The sequence below is a fragment of the Amphiura filiformis genome, chromosome 14 (genome assembly GCF_039555335.1).
Source record: "Amphiura filiformis chromosome 14, Afil_fr2py, whole genome shotgun sequence".
In the NCBI taxonomy this organism is placed as follows: Eukaryota; Metazoa; Echinodermata; class Ophiuroidea; order Amphilepidida; family Amphiuridae; genus Amphiura; species Amphiura filiformis.
In genome coordinates this window covers 42,164,030-42,180,694 of record NC_092641.1, presented here as the reverse complement: position 1 = coordinate 42,180,694, position 16,665 = coordinate 42,164,030, and the positions used below count along the sequence as shown (strand labels likewise).

Here is a 16,665-nt window from a genome sequence, read left to right as displayed (position 1 = left end):
ATGTTCTGTCGCCCAAAGACCCCTATTTTTCCATTTGAGCTGTCACCCAAAGACAATACAAGTTCAATTTGAACAGCAACTTTCATTAACACTGATTTTGTTACTTATTTTGAAAAAACAATGAAATTTGAAGCCATTTAGAACTAGAGCTATTAGCCTAAAACAAATCTGGAATGCAAGCAAACTCACTTTAGGAACCAAACTGAAGCTGTTCAAATCTCTGGTAATTTCAGTATACGGCTGTGAAACTTGGAAGATCAATGATAGTGATAACAGGAAGTTGGACACTTTTCAATTCAAATGTCTCAGGAGAATACTGAAGATTAGATGGCCATATGTCATCTCAAATAATGACTTACTAAAGAAAACCAAAATGAACAGGATAATTGAAGAAGTAAAAAGAAGGAGTTGGAAATGGATTGGCCATGTGCTAAGAATGGAGGATAATAGCCACTGCATGACAGCACTTTCCTGGGCTCCAGAAGGCAGAAGGAAAGTTGTTCGCCCTAAGACAACATTCGGAGGCGGACAGTGGAAAAGAAAGGAAGAAATTAGGGTGGAGGTCATGGAGTGAAGCCAGCCAGTAGCTAGAGAAAGGGACAGCTGGAGGAGGAGACTTGCAGCCTTATGGGCCACAGGGCCTGAAGAGGATAGGTAAGGTAAGGTTAGAACTAGAAATTCGATTTTCGAGGTTTTTGCGGCGATGTTTCGGCTCTCACGCTCACCTTTTAATACCCCATAGGCCTAGGCCTATTTTGTACTTTTTGCTCTCACCGAATGCCAAAAATCATGCTCTCACCCAATGACACCATATTTTTTACATTTTGCTCTCACCGAATAGGCCTATCCCTTAGTTGCGAAAGTGCCAGCCCTACACCTAGGCCTATATCCATTTCATATTGAAGTGCCCCCCGGTTAGCACTCAATATGCGGCAGATTCCTCCCGCATAAATGCCTGCAGCTTTAATATAAGGCCGTATAAAATTAAAGCCCAGGGGGGGGGGGCAAGGGGGGCAATTGCCCCCCCCCTATGATTTTCAAAAAAGAGGTAAAAGGAAGGAAAAAGAGAAAGAGAAGAAGGAGAGAGAAAAGGGAGGGGAGAGAAAGAGAGGAGGGAGAAGAAGAAAAGGAGAAATTCCCCTCCCTGGCCATGGTTAAAAGGAGGAAACTCCCCCCCTTCGGATCTTGCCCCTTGTGGAATGCTGACCTACGCGGTTTTAAAGTTGTTGATTTTTTTATTTTGGGCCCATTTTCGGCAAATTTTCCCCCATAAAAGTCGCATGGCCTCTCTCTTGCCTTTTCTCCCAACAACTTTGGAAAAATCCTGGCTACGTCATTTTCCTGGCGCGGCAACACATGCAAGTCTGTGTCATGCAGCAATTAATCATTTTAAATAAGTTTACTTTAATCAGTCCGATATTACACAACTTTTACGGGGTTTCATCACATTGTATCAGAAATAGTGTAAACATTATGCACCAATATACGAGCGTAAATATAAGCAATTGGCTTCATTACGGCCGGCCAGGGGCGTAGCCAGGATTTATTGGGGGCTGATTTTGAAATTATGGCCCTGTTTTGGACCTTTTACTAAAATTTTGACCAAGAAAGCATAAAGAACCTAATTTTTCGCTCGCTACACTCGCGAATGGGCAATTTTTGTCCTTTTCTGACTGAAAAAGCATTTTTTTCTCGCTACGCTCGCAAAGTGGACCTTTTCGGCTTTTAGTGATCATAGGGGGCACCTTCCAACGCTCCTGGTTTCTGACTAAAGTAACCTCATATTTGGCCATTTTAGACTAAAAAGTGCCAATTTTTTCGCGCTTCGCGCGACTTCATTTTACATTTCCACCATATTTCACTTCTCGCACATTTGTACCATGAACTTATTCTGTTTGTTGCCAAAAGGTGCTGGATTTGCCTAAAACCAGCGGGCTGAAAGTCGGGCCCGTGAATGAAATCCATAAAAATATGCGGTTAGAAAATAAATAAATAACCCTAAAAGGGGTGAAAATGGTGCATCAAATGGCTTCATTTGAACTTATTCTGTTTGTTGCCAAAAGGTGCTGGATTTGCCTAAAACCAGCGGGCTGAAAGTCGGGCCCGTGAATAAAATCCATAAAAATATGCGGTTAGAAAATAAATAAATAACCCTAAAAGGGGTGAAAATGGTGCATCAAATGGCTTCATTTGTGCTTTCATTTTGAAAATTTTCCCATTTCTCAGGAGGGCACATCCCCCCTCAGACACCCCCCTGCGTCGCGCAAGCGCGACGGGCAGCGCTATCGCACTGCATAACAAATTTCCTAAATTGTTTTGCCCCCCCTATCAAAATACCCTGGCGCCGCCCCTGTTAAAGCCATATTATAACCCTGATTAATTTTTATAACATTTGCCATAGACATACCACGTTTGTCTGGGACATTTGCTGAGGAAGACGCCCTCACTGAATTTTTAAAATTCCTTTTTTTACACGATTAAATTGTACTTTATTAAACCAATATACCCTGCAAAAATCAAGACTCTAAGTGCTGTAGTTTTGTCAAAATCCGTGATTATTTTGAATTAAAGGCTGATTCAGCGCTTTATTATTACGATGGAATTATTAGTCGAACGCATACACGATGTTCATAACATACAGTACGCATTTACGTCACGGCGTGCGGGACGGTGATATACAACAAAGGGTCGTACCACAACACGACCGAAGGAGTGGTACGTAATTGGCGACATGTGCGCTGGTAGTAAATTCCAATTTTCTTTGCTTTGCCGTAGTTGTTCGGCTCAAAAATAAAAGGGATATATCTGACAGTAAAAGCTAACATTTTATGGCAAAGAAATGCAAATCTATTTTGTTTGAAAATGTTATAATATTGCTTTAATATTTTGGTTATCGTCCAGAGGATTTTCATGAATTGATGAGGGAGGGAGTTTTTTTTTTTTTTTTTTTTTTTTTTTTCAGTGTAAAATCAGCATTGTCTGTAGTTTTCGGTCTTTTCCAACAGTGCTCGAGGTTTCAAATGTGAGATTCTGAGTTATAAACCCCCTAGAGTACCACATAAACTTTGGAAGTGGTCCTTGTTCTCTAAATAAACTTATTTATATATGTATGAAAAATTCATAAATCATTCCAAAGTCTAAAATAATTGAAAAATCTAAAAAATCAAAAAAAATCTGACAAATCCCAAGAAATTGAGGAGGGAGGGGACGAGAACCAAAACATTAATTTTATACGGCCTAATAGTCCAGTTGGGTACTGGATTTGACCAAAGATGTTTATCTCTGTGGATTTGACACAAGTCTATCATTAGGTCAGGTGATGGACATGTGATGCCAGTGTTTTTATGTATTGAATAAGCTTTTAAATCTAAATTATACATTGCTATTAAAAATGGTACTTCCGTGCTAATGTTTAATTATGAAGCTTATAATAAGAATAAAAGTGTGACAATAATTCCTTTCATATTATAGGCCTATCTAAAGATATTTTAAGTATTATCCTTATGAATTTGGTAAATCAGACAATGCATATCTAGAAACACTGATCGAGTGTCGACTGCTTCCTGAAAATATGGCGACTTCCATTGGAAAAGTCGTGGCTGTTTTTTGTACAATTTGCGTTATTTCTTGCGCTGCATACCCTCTGTTTTGGCATGGCAGACCAAGAGGGGGAATGATTGGTACTCCAAAGAGGCGTTTCAGTGGACCTTTACCTCCAGATCAATGGATAACTCAAAGACTTGATCATTTTGATGATGCCAACATCGAAACTTGGCAGCAAGTAAGCTTAAAAGTCAAAACTAGAAATTTAGTGGAATAAATAACTTTACATGCATCCTTGATACATCACTAATGCTAAACAATTTCAAATTATTTGAAACAAGTGCACACTAAATTTGAAAAGTGCACGCCGTATATGCGCAGTCATAGACCTTATAAAGCATCATATGTCGAGGGGCGAAAAGACACCAAATTGGTGTCGTATGACCTTTGACATTCTTTTGTGGTGAGTGACATGGTCTTTCAATTCACGCCGAGTGTCCTTGACAGGCGTGACTATGCTTCAGTGGTCATGAAAGAATTCAAAAGATAACCTCTGCCCCAATAATCCGAGCTATTGTCTGCAACTGCTCCTCGGAAGATGTATTATAAGAACTCAGTCTTCAAATGATAGCCATGTAACGACCAAAAGATAAATTACTAACTATCATTGAAGACTGAGTTCCGCAGTCTAGTATACATGGTATATGCGTACGGTATTATTGCATGGAGACATTCAACATATACATGTGTATAACATTAGGTATGCTAGGACAGGTGAATTCAAATTTGCCATCAAACTGCATCATTTTATATATCAAAGTAAAAATGCTTGAACGAACTGCTACACTGTTCAATGGCTTTCTTGTGCTATATGTGACACGATCTGGTCCATGGTGGCCAAAGGTGGCAAATTTGAAACTGAGATAAAGGTAAAAATATGGAGTAAAAAACAATAAAATGCATAAGAAAATATACATAAAAAAACTTCATAACTTTAGAACCAAGTATGCTAGACCTTTGGTGTTTTCAGTAGATGATAGCCTATTGTATGTATTATGTAATAATTACTGTAACTCAATTTTCAAAAATGCCTCCTTTGGCCCCCATGGACTAGATCATGTCACATATGAAATGTGGTGGGCGATTCAAAATGCACATGCCCTGAGCAAACAACGATGCGTACACACTGCAGGGCAAAGAACAATGGAAATTGACATAATTTATGCATACTGCCGGGCAATGACACCACATGTCAAGTGGTCTATAACTTGTTGGGTTGATTAAATTGTATTTTGGCTGGTTAAAAATCATTTAACATTGTTTACATGACATCCGTAAACAAGGATCTTGCAGAGTACTTAAATTTAAAAACATTTGTGACTGGACACTACGAATCAGCCGTAAACTTGGCCCCCGGTCAATTTTGTTTTATTTCGTGTTTAGAAAATATATATCATAAGCTTTAAAATATATTTGACTTCAAACGATATCCAGAAGCAGGGTTATGGTTTATTGAACTCTGCTCCTTCAACAAAATGGTACATTTTTTTCGGTTCTACGTGTGTCTCTTTTTCCACATTGCAAGTAATAAAGTCATAATTGGCGGTCATTTCAAATTATCCCCAAGTCAACGAGCTTCAGGAATGTCCTCTCATTGTTAAATTGTTGTTTATACATACCCAGACAAATGATAATGCAATTGTAACCCACCACTTGAACAAGATTTAGCCAAAGCAAACAAAGACTAGAGTTATTCAATGATTCTATATGTAGAAGATTATTATCCTCTTCAGCAATAGGATTATTGATTGGTTGAAACAGTTTCAAATGAGAAACATGTCACGCATAATTGAGACACCTATGAATACGATCTTCACGTACGTTTTGCCGTGTATCTCAGAATACAATTTGCTGAGTTTACGGCTCATTCGTAGTGTCCACTCACATTTCTAATGAAAATGTCTTCACTTTTCTATATCACAGCGTTACTTTGTGAATGATACCTATTTCAAAGGTGATGGTCCAGTGTTCTTGATGATTGGAGGAGAAGGTACGGCTAACCCAATTTGGATGCAAGAAGGCACATGGATTGAATGGGCGCAACAGATGGGGGCGCTGTGTCTCATGCTGGAACATAGGTACTACGGAGAAAGTCATCCAACCAAGTAAGTGTGGATTGACTATTTAAAAATTTTATACGTATACAATGTACAACATCTTCCAATAGAATCTTGATGTTACTGAAACTGAAAACAGAACTCACCTGAAATTTCTGTAGGAGCATTTTCATTTACTCAAATATTCCCTAGCAGTCAACTTTAGCTCAATCAGTAATGCTGGTTTCATACTTTCTGCCGCTTGCCGCTGAGCGGCATGACACTTCATCATGCTGCTTGTACTTTTCTGCAAGCGGAGCATGACTCTGAAAGCCACTCTTGCCGCTCAGCACCGCTCCAAAAATCGTATTTTGTCAGAGCGGCACCGCTCCCAGTTGACTTGAATTCAACTCCCAGCGGTGCTGCCGCAGCGGTAAAGCGGTGGAGAGATCGATCGGCTTGCCGCTGGTCACCGCTAACGTTTTTTGGCGAGATTGCGCAGTGAAGTAAAATCATCTTCACAGCGGCAAAGCGGCAAGCAGCAGAAAAGTATGAAAGTAGCATAAGGCATTAGACTTTGGTCATGTTGGTGCATAGGTGTTTGATAATTTGAGTTGAAGCCCTAGCATAGTCTTTGTTTGAGGTAATTTGAAATTCCCCTTGGCAAGGAACCAACTGCTTGTTTGTCTTGGTTATCTAAGGAAAAACTTGAGGAAACTGATCCTGGCTGTGACGGTTTATTGTGGTATGTATAGTGTGTAAAGCTGCAATATCCCTGATTGTTGCTAAATAGCAGGGTCTGCCTTTTGAGGAGAGCAATCGCTCTCTACTGCTCTCCTTAGATCTGATATAGGAGAGTGATTTTAGCACTTGACCATTCTCTCCTTACGTTCTATTGTAATTGCTCTAAACAGCTCTCCTTGAAGGTCCCATAAGAGCTATTTAATGCTCTCCAGTAAATTCCAAAAGACAGTCCCTGAAATAGTACTTTATAGTGTGTCTTGGGTCACAGTGGCCAGCAAATTCCTGTATAGTGTGCTGAGGCTAGATGGTTTATGCATACATAGCGCACTATAAATCATTGCACCTTTTTCCAAGTCATGCTTCATTTCCACCATCTAACAATACAAATTTGCAGGGATCTGAGTGTAGACAATCTAAGATACTTGAGCAGTGAGCAGGGTTTGGCTGATCTGGCACACTTCAGGAACTTTATGGCTAAAACTAAAAGTCTTACAAAGGACAATAAATGGGTGTCGTTTGGTGGATCATACCCAGGTAAGGTAAATTATCTAAATTGGGCTGTGGGGAGGGAGGAATTACCTGTCTTGGTTGGATTGTCATGCCTATACCCTGAACGAGACCATGTGATACTGGTACCCTCATTTGGGACCAAAAGATAACAAGTATAAGAATTAACTTTCCTACCCATTTTGCAGAAAGAATTTGTACAAATATATGTTACTTTTTTTCTTAAAAGGAATTGATAATGATACCCCAAAACAGGATTTCTGTATGATACCCTTTCTGTGTCTTTATACTGAAAAAAGTATTAGGAACCAGGGTTGAATCACAGGTGAAATAAAGTTGCAAAGCCAAAATTATATTCAAAACCATTATTTTCTGAGAGACAGGAGACTATTATAAGTCACAGGAGCCAGTGTTGACAAGTCGCCCAATTTGTTCCGTAAGCATTGGTTTCTACATTGTATGAGACAGGAAATGGTTAAGAGTTTTGGGGACATTCTTCAAGAGTTGCCCAATTGGGCTACTAAATCACAAGTTTGGCAACTGTGATTGGGAAGCTAGCCAAAAATCCAAGAAATATATTTAATTTAGGTTCAATGTTACTCCAGTTTAATTAAATTTAAATTAAATTAAATTATTTTAAAACCTTTTGCATCTTCAACAGGAAGTCTTTCAGCTTGGTTTCGCCTGAAGTACCCTCATCTAGTTGATGTTGCTGTTGCAACTAGCGCACCTGTACAAGCTGTGATGGATTTCAGAGGTGGGTGTTTTGTACTTGTACCATAACAAGTTTGCTACTGAAATCCTTACATACTTGTTGTTTGAAAAGTTATATACACTCCTCAAAAGAATTAAAGGATCAGTTGAATGTAATCAGCATTTTTGAAAACATTGGATATGATGATAATATTATTGATAATTGTGCTTGATCTTTCTTCATTACATAACTTGGTCCCTTAAGTTGTAAACAAAATTCACTCATTACAAATATCCGCTATCACCCACATCTTGAGGGGAGGGGAACAATGGAGGCTAAAATTTTCAAATGTCACCACAGTTTAGGTCAAAGCACATATTGAGATGGGTTCATGTATGTGATGTGTGTTTGGGTCTATATGTCACATTAGTGGGTATAAGATGCCCTCAATATATTTTGCTTGAATCTCAATTTCTCAAATGCCACCTTTGTCTTGAGTGGATCAGATCATATCGTCACCTGCATCACATTTTGCTTTGTTTTTTGTTCATTTTATTCACAGGTTACTTGGATGTAGTGCGAGATTCTTTGGCTACCAGCAAACTAGGCACTAAATGCAATGACAATATACTTAGTGCTGTCAACCAGTTAAATGAACTACTACTACATCAGGTGGGATGGAAAACCATTTCTGATATGTTCAAGTAAGTGACAACCGTCCAACCCACAGAATTAGAGAAGGAGAACTGGGACTCGACTGCTATCTTGATACATAAAGGCATGGAGCAAAAAATGGGGTATTCTGTTTCCCTCGAATGCGCTTGAGGCATACGTTATCATGCAAGTGCGACATGGATGATGGGCACATTTGAGAGACGCACTTGATGCCACTCACTGCACGAAAGTACCAAAATGCTTCAGATGAGATGTAGAATTGTTTTTGTTCGTGTCAGCGCACCATCAGCAAGGACACAAATACCTCAAATATTCTCCCCATGGCTGATGGCGCGATTGTATGTGGCGGTATAGGGAGTCCTGGTTCTCCTTCTCTAATTCTGTGGTCCATCCTCTTTTATCTGACCATGATGAAACCAAGTGAAAAACCAGATAAGTGAATCATGTGCAATTCTGTATTGATTGTCCAAATAGCCTAACAGCACCCCCATGTGTCAGATACCAGGGTTTACGGCATCCAAAAGTAAACTGGATGAAAGCATCCCAAATTGCTAAGCAAACTGAATGTTGTATTGCAGTATTTTTTTACAATCTATTTAAGGGATTTGGAATGAGCGTTTTGACAGTATTTTTTGTGGGACATGAGAGCACATCAGACATATCGAATTGCATTCTGAATATGAAAAATGTCTTTCTGATATCAAATAATTTTCATTTTTTTGAAATTTACAATATAATACAAATTTTATGACAAATTATTAAAATTGATATTTTTCACATTTTTGATATATAACAGTCCTCGAAATAAATTTTATAAATCTAATGATATATTCTTAAAGTGTATGTAGCTGGGAGGAAAAGTCCGACGATCAATTGAAAATTTTGACTTTCATATTGAAGATATGAATTTTTTTTCCCCAAAAGACCTAATTTTTTTTTGGTGTTTGGGGAAAAAATCCATATCTTCAATACGAAAGGTCAAAATTTTCAATTGATGTCAGTCACTATTAGTGTGTGTGTATTACATTGCTAATTAAAAAAAAAAAAAAAATCAAAATTTGATATCAGGACATTTTTTTTATTCATAATGCAATTTTATATGTCTGATGTGCTCTATACTCAAATGCAGCAAACCTTTGACGAGCGCGACTACCGTGATGTTGCAAATTTGGCGCTAACAACGCGTACGGCGCACAGTTCATTCATAAATTTCCCCTCAGCAACAACATATCACCTTAGCAGCCAATCAGAGACAAGTGCGTGCAACGCAGTAAATACGCGATGTATCCTTACAATACGCGCTCGTCAAAGGTTTACTGCATAATAGTATAATGTCCCACAATAAATACTGTCCAAACGTTCATACCCCTTCCCTTAACTGTAGGAAATGTTTTCATATTTCTTTTCAGATTATGTAAGCCACTGACAGGAAGCAAGAAGAATGATGTCGCTAACTTAAAGGAAACACTAGCAGGCAATTTTATGGGTGTGGTGCAATATAATAAAGACAACAGAGCATTCGAGGTAAGTAGTTAACAGAAGGTACCGTAAAAACTCATCTACAATTATATATATTGCGTCTGATGAAAGCTAAATTGTGACCATCCACCAGAAAGTGGTAGTAAAGTCGGCTCTAGATCATTTTCTGTTTATTGCAGATTTTGAAAGAATGTACGTTCAGCTTTACAATGACACCTCAACCAGCTTCATCGGACATCTGGAAGTGAAGTTATGGTTCATCAAAGGTCAAATTCCTAATATATTTTACATAGAAAACCATATACTGTTTTTGATTGTATCTCAAAATTGAAAATGCAGACTTTACGACCAGTTTGTGGTGGATGGGCACAATTAATCAAGGTACCATTTATACAGAGTTTGACCAAACAAATGACCGATCCATGCATATACAAACAAGTATTATTGTAAGATCTATTGTATTGGCATTTTTGCGCTTGTTTCGTATTAATTTAGCTTTCATCAAAAACACTATGCTTGTAGATGATGTTTTACGGTATACCATATGGGAAAGCAAGTAAAACAATGACAGTATGCAGGGGGACAAGAGACAAATGTAGGCTCAGAAGCAGGTAAAAAAAAGTGTTGACCAGTAAAAACAACATCATAAAAGTACCCTAGATCAAGTGAGGAAAATACTGTGTCTCTGGGCAAACATACTAAACCCAAAATATAAGCAGGTAAAAACAACCAACGTTCCAAGCAGATGATCTGGTGTTCTTCAGGAACTAGCAACAAAATAATCAAACAGCAACTTGTGTCACCACATTGGTACACCTTGCCCTTTCTTTTCAGTTGCTTGTGTATAATCCAGGTATTCTTTCGATCCTTGGTGTGTTCTGCCTGTTGGATTCACCAATACCTACTTTTTGTAAGGGGCTGTGCAATAATTATGAGCCCTGGGGGGAGGGTGAAATTGAGGGAGGGGGGCTTTTTGGCAAGCCAAAAGGAGAAAGTTAAGCAATTTTGGCAGGCTGAGGAGGGTGAAAAAGCTATTTTTGGCAAGCTGCTTGGAAATACTCCTTCCCCCAGGCTCATAATACAATAATACAACTTATAAAAAAAAGATAAAAAATTAACAGAATCTTGTGATAAGATCAAGCAGGATTATGGTTTGGAAAATGGAATAATTTCAAGGAATCAGGTGGCTTTGGAAGGAGGTGGGAACAAAAGTCCAAAACTTGGGCATTTTGGGCCTGAAAAGTGGAAATTTTGACATTTCCCTGCTTTCTTGTTTTGGCTGGAGGAGGGCAAGTGGATGGAAAAGCCCAAGCCTGCCCCATCCCACCCAGTACTGCCACTATCTCTTTCCACATGGGTGTCAACTGCAGACGACTAGTTTCAGGTTTTTTTAATTCAAAAATTTCAGAATTGTAAATTTTCATGACCATATTTGGAATCGGCATGAAAAAGGCATTAAAGTGGGTACAAACAAGCCTAGAATTAGTTCAGTGGTTCTTAAGATAGCTCTTGATATTTTGAGAAAATATCTCAAAAAACTTGGGACTTTTTATGTTGAAGCTCTATGGTTAACACACAAAGCATTAACCTATCAGGGCATTTGTTTCAGGGAGCCGTTGGAACAGAAATCACCATAGATACACTATGTGGCATTATGGGTAATGATTCGTATAAAGACAATCTTACGAAATATGCGGCCATCAACAGTCTAATCTTAGAGACGTATGGAGAGAAATGTCTGGATGTCAGTTATGATGACATGATAAAAGCAATGAGGGAAGTGAGTTGGAAAAGCTCGGCTGGTGAAGGAGGTAAGATTGTTCAATTATAAACGAATAATGCTCATGCTTATTGTCTATAGTCCGTATGCCTTCTTCAAAGCAGTAATTTAGATTGTTGTTTATTGTAGCTTTAAAAATAATGATGATAAAACAAAGTTCTAAAATTGAACTGAAGGCCTATAGATAATAACATCACTGCTCTTCTCCATCTGATTCATTAGCTCAGTTGGTAGAGCATCGGTCCGGTGATACAAAGATCTCAGGTTCAAATCCTGGATGGTCAGTGAAATTTTGTCACTGGCTGTCATTTAAATGTTTTTACAACAAGCCTAAAACTGAATGAAAACTATGCTAATAACAACCTCTATGACCACTCTATCGTCTCTTCCTAGGCTTGCATGTAAACCATAATGTGAACGTTCTTTTACAAAAAACATGCACTTTTGTGTTTCATGAAAATTGCATAATGTGTTTTTCAAACAGAGAGGTGGCATGCACTGAATAGTTTACATAATAGGACACTGTCCTTTAAATTATGATATTGTCCTTTATAAAATATAAGCTTTGAATGATAAAATGTTAGCTTGAAACAAGGGTGATCTAGCTCATGGTGATCAGCAGTGCTAGAAATGAGGTGGGCCTTCTGACCAAAAGCTAGTGAAAATCACTGCACCCACCAATAAGCTATACTGTAGGCCTGCATCACTGCACCACCAATAGGCTATACTGTAGGCCTGCAGGGCACATGATATGAAGTAATATTGTTGCTAAAGTCATCAAAATGGTCTCAAAAAAACTCAATGCTGACTTCATTATGAGTTAGTATGAATCTTAAGTCATAGCCCCCTTATAAAAGTGTCACATAGTTGTGAACCAGTTTAACATTAAAATCATGAAACTGATCAACAGTTAAAAATAAATCCTCGTTGGACAGGAAAAACCTCCTGTGTGACTGTGGCTCTTAGATCTAAACATGTTTAAAACAAAACTGCCGAGAGGTTACATAGGAGGTTTTGCTTTAAACATGCTCAGGGGCCAATGACACATAGGAGGTTTTTCCTGCGTAACAAATACAATTGAGTTAAGGCCCATAGATTTCAAACCTAAGGGGCCAAATGGGCCTTGAAAATGTTGGCTTCTAACATTGGTGATTAGCCAAGGCAAGCAGCTACATAGACTTATGAAGCGAACATCACCATGATCACCTGTAAGTTTGGTCTTGCAATGTTAGTGTTATATGTTGGTTACATTTCATTTCTATAGGTCGCCAGTGGGTTTACCAAACATGTACAGAATTTGGATTCTTCCAGACATCTGATTCTAACAATCAACCATTTGGTGCCGATAGCTTTCCTCTCAGGTATGTGAAGCCAAAGAAGATGTTTTACCCTTCCCAGAATCCTTTGCAACATGCTACACCACCTCATGTAATCAAATGACACTTCATTTCTTTGCACAGGGTCCCTAAAATGTACTTTTTTCATATTGTGAATAGACTGGCTAAACAGGGTTGTTAATCAATAAATACCATAATTTGACAAATTCGGATGTGCTCTGTTCATTGAGGTATACTTTGCTACGAAGGACCCAAGTTGAACTGCCTAGCCCTCAAGGATAGCAAACTAAAATTGAAAAAAAAAAAGCATTATGGGAGTGTAATATATCTTCTCTGATGTGAAGTGGTACCGGTACTACATTTTAAAATGCTTCAGACCTGTGCAGCAGGCTGTGTACCCAGGGGAGGAGAATTTAATCAAGAATATAAGTAACATAATAATGATGTTATTTCTGGGTATGAATAGAAAGCATTTATTACACCGTATCTTTTCAAAGCGGCGCTAGTTTTGTGTCACAGTGTTTGAATATGTCCTCTTGCTTTGGCTGATTTGCAATACCAGTACAGTGAAAATCACATTGTCTATTCTATCATGATATATAACTCTCATTATCTGTATAAAAGAAAAATAAGTTTGTTTCCTGATGCAGGTTTTTAGTCAGGATTTGTGGCAACATGAAGGGTGGTATGGAATCTGGGGTCAGAGGCCATTTAGGGGTCAAGTGAGGTCAATGTTAATTTAGGGTATTAAAGATTAACATTTTCTCATTTCCCCTGTCATGCTTTTGATGGATTTCAATGGGCACAACAACCCTTGGATGCAATGGCATGTGTGATGACAATATGGATGCGAGGTCATTTTACAAATATTTTCATTCTTCACAAACTCGCCATTTCTGATTTCGTAAGATGGTGTGGACACATTTTACGCATCGTATAATTTACTAATCTACTTATTTGTTTTCTTTCGTTTTCAACAGTTTTTCCTTACAGCAATGTATGGATATCTATGGTAAACACTTCAACATAACAACTCTAGCTCAGGGAATAGAACGTTACCAATACCAACTATGGTGGCACTGGTATAAGAGCTACTAAAGTTATCTACCCTAATGGTTCTATAGACCCATGGCATGCTTTAGGCATCTTATATGATATACCCACTGAACAGAAGGCCATCTATATCAATGGTAAGAACAAATTAAGAGATTGATTTAAGAGCTAATTTTAAGCATATTATGCACCTCAAATTATCTACAATAATAAATTGATACAAATTCTTAGTCATCCAGTTGTAGTAACATGAAATTTGAAATTAAATCTAAATACTGGGTATACATTGCGTGTGATACCATCATGCTTGGGACAGAGCCATCAAGCCGATTTCTAGCCGTCTGTCACATGACCAATCCAGCGAGCGGGTCAGTTGCCTGACGAAGTGTGAAGGTATCACATCCAACGTAGCATTGCTAAAAATAGTAATCCAGTATTTAGATTTATTTCCAAATTTCGTATCTACTATAATGGTTCTATATAGACCCATGTCATGCTTTAGACATCCTGTATGATAAACGTAGTAAGCAGAAACCTGTTTATTTAAAAGATAAAAACAAAATGAATTTTAAGAGGTTTGATTGATTATTTCTCTATTTCTTTCTCTCCCCAACTACAGGTACAGCCCACTGTGCCAATATGTATCCAGCATTACCAAATGATCCACCAGAGTTAGTCAAAGCAAGGGAGATGATATATACCCTCATTCAGACATATCTGAAGGAATCTTGAACCAATGGTGCATTAAATGAAACCAATATTAAAGCCAAGTGTGATTTGCTCCACAGTGATGCCCTCCAATTTTTCTAGAATTTCTATTTTTGGCATGATTGATAAATGCCCAGTCGTGTACTAAAATACCATGTGAAAGACTTAAGCCTGAAATGCTTTAATTACAGTAAAATTTGAGCTTTTATTCTAATAAAAGTGCTTGCTAACAAGTCTTGTGAATGTCAGCTCATGTGTACAAGACTACAAGTATCATTGAAAAAGTGATGTTCGTATAAATTGTGTGCATATCGCGATTAGGGTTAGAGTTTAGGACTACATTTGGGGGTAGGGACCAATATTATAAATTTGCTCCTGTGATTTCTATAATGTGAAGAGAACTATAGTTTGTTCCGCTTATAATTGGTGAAAATTATTCAGCTTCTGTTACTGCGCCCATCACTACCAACTTACGCTCGAGAAATTTACATAATCATGCATCAGTCACGCATTACGCAATCATGCACAACTAGCCTAATTGCTGCACCAAACTGCATACATGCCATTCTTTATCAGTACAGGTATACACAATGTTGAGTCTTATTTTTTGCCAATTATAAGCCAAACAAACTGCTGTACCAGGCTGCTGTAAAGGGGCAACAAAATTGAAATGTGGCATCTCAAGAATTGGCTATATTCAGTACTTTTGTGTGAATTTTATGTGAACCTAAATTTATATGAGAAAGAAAACTATTTTGTATATGAAAATAGAGAGCAATACTAGTAATAAATTGAGTCAGTTTAACTGCCATTTTATAATTAAGAGCATTCCGTTGATGTAATTTATTCATAAAATGGGCTATTCCAGTAGAAATCCATACACCCTTATGGAAGACTTGACCTTAATCTTCCACAAAGGGAGTGTGATTTTCAAATGGGGCTACCGGAATGGGGTGACTCCATTTGAAATCTATACCCCCCCCCCCTGTGTGGAAGGTTAAGGTCATGCCTTCCAGACTAGGTGTATGCATTTCAACTGGAATAACCCAATTTTGTGACTTCTTTGTTCTTTTTTTTTTGCTCTGAAAATATAAGTGTAGTCTCATAATACTCATAATTGCTTTGCGAATACACTGGTGGGGCTGGGCTGGGGGTAATCAAGTTTCCACACTCCATAGTTTAGGTAGGGATGTGTGTCAGAGTCTGGAAGTAGTACCTACATGTATATTCAAACAAATTTTCATGAAGAAACATTGGACCCATTTCTATACAAAAAGGCAAGAAGCCCATACTTGGGGGCAAATTTAACTATTTTCCCTCAAAATGTTAGCATAGCATTCTAGAAAGTTTTAGCTCAGAATTCACAAAATTGGGCCAATTTTCCCGACAAATTTGAGAAGAAAAAACAGACTCATTTGTATTATTATAAACACATCAAAAGAAATAAGTCCCCCTCTGAACATGTCGTCATAACATTGTAAGGTTTCGTTTTGTACCAATAAAACTAACTTTGAAATAATTATATGACTGTTTACTAAGTGCTGTGTGAAAATGAGAGATTTCCATGACTTCAGGGCTGAATGAGCCTAAATTGAATGCAAAAACTGCCCTTTTCAAAAGTCGCAAAGTAGGCCTATGCTTGTCACAAAAGTTGATTCATGGCTTGTTACTAATGGAAAACCCCATGTGTTTGAGTGCAGTTTAAAATCCTCACCAAGTGAACATTTACTGTAATGTGTATCAATTCTTGATCATTCAGTCATGCAAATCCCCTTGGTGCAGAGTTCAGCACAGTGAGTTGTAAGATGGCCAGTTCCATTCCTTGTCCCAATACGCCTTGCAATTAACAAGCATAGGCCTACTTTGTGACTTTTGAAAAGGGCAGTTTTTGTCTTCAATTTGGGTTCATTCAGCCATGAAGTCATGGACATCTTTCATTTTCACAAAACACTTAGTAAACAATCATATAATTATTTCTAAGTAAGTTTTATTGGTACAAAGTTTTACTTTACGATATTATGACCCAATTTTCAGAGGGGGACTTATTTC

The 16,665-nt window shown here is 37.9% G+C and overlaps 1 protein-coding gene across 1 annotated transcript; it reads left to right on the top strand.

Moving 5' to 3' along the window:
• Positions 1-3,544: 3,544 nt before the first annotated feature.
• On the top strand, positions 3,545-15,435 carry LOC140170116 (putative serine protease K12H4.7). The gene is given in 11 exon segments (XM_072193444.1): positions 3,545-3,781; positions 5,527-5,708; positions 6,778-6,917; positions 7,552-7,647; positions 8,147-8,288; positions 9,669-9,783; positions 11,348-11,549; positions 12,783-12,879; positions 13,836-13,911; positions 13,913-14,045; positions 14,528-15,435. Coding segments are annotated over 11 exon segments (1,506 nt in total). The 5' UTR covers positions 3,545-3,571; the 3' UTR covers positions 14,641-15,435.
• Positions 15,436-16,665: the final 1,230 nt, after the last annotated feature.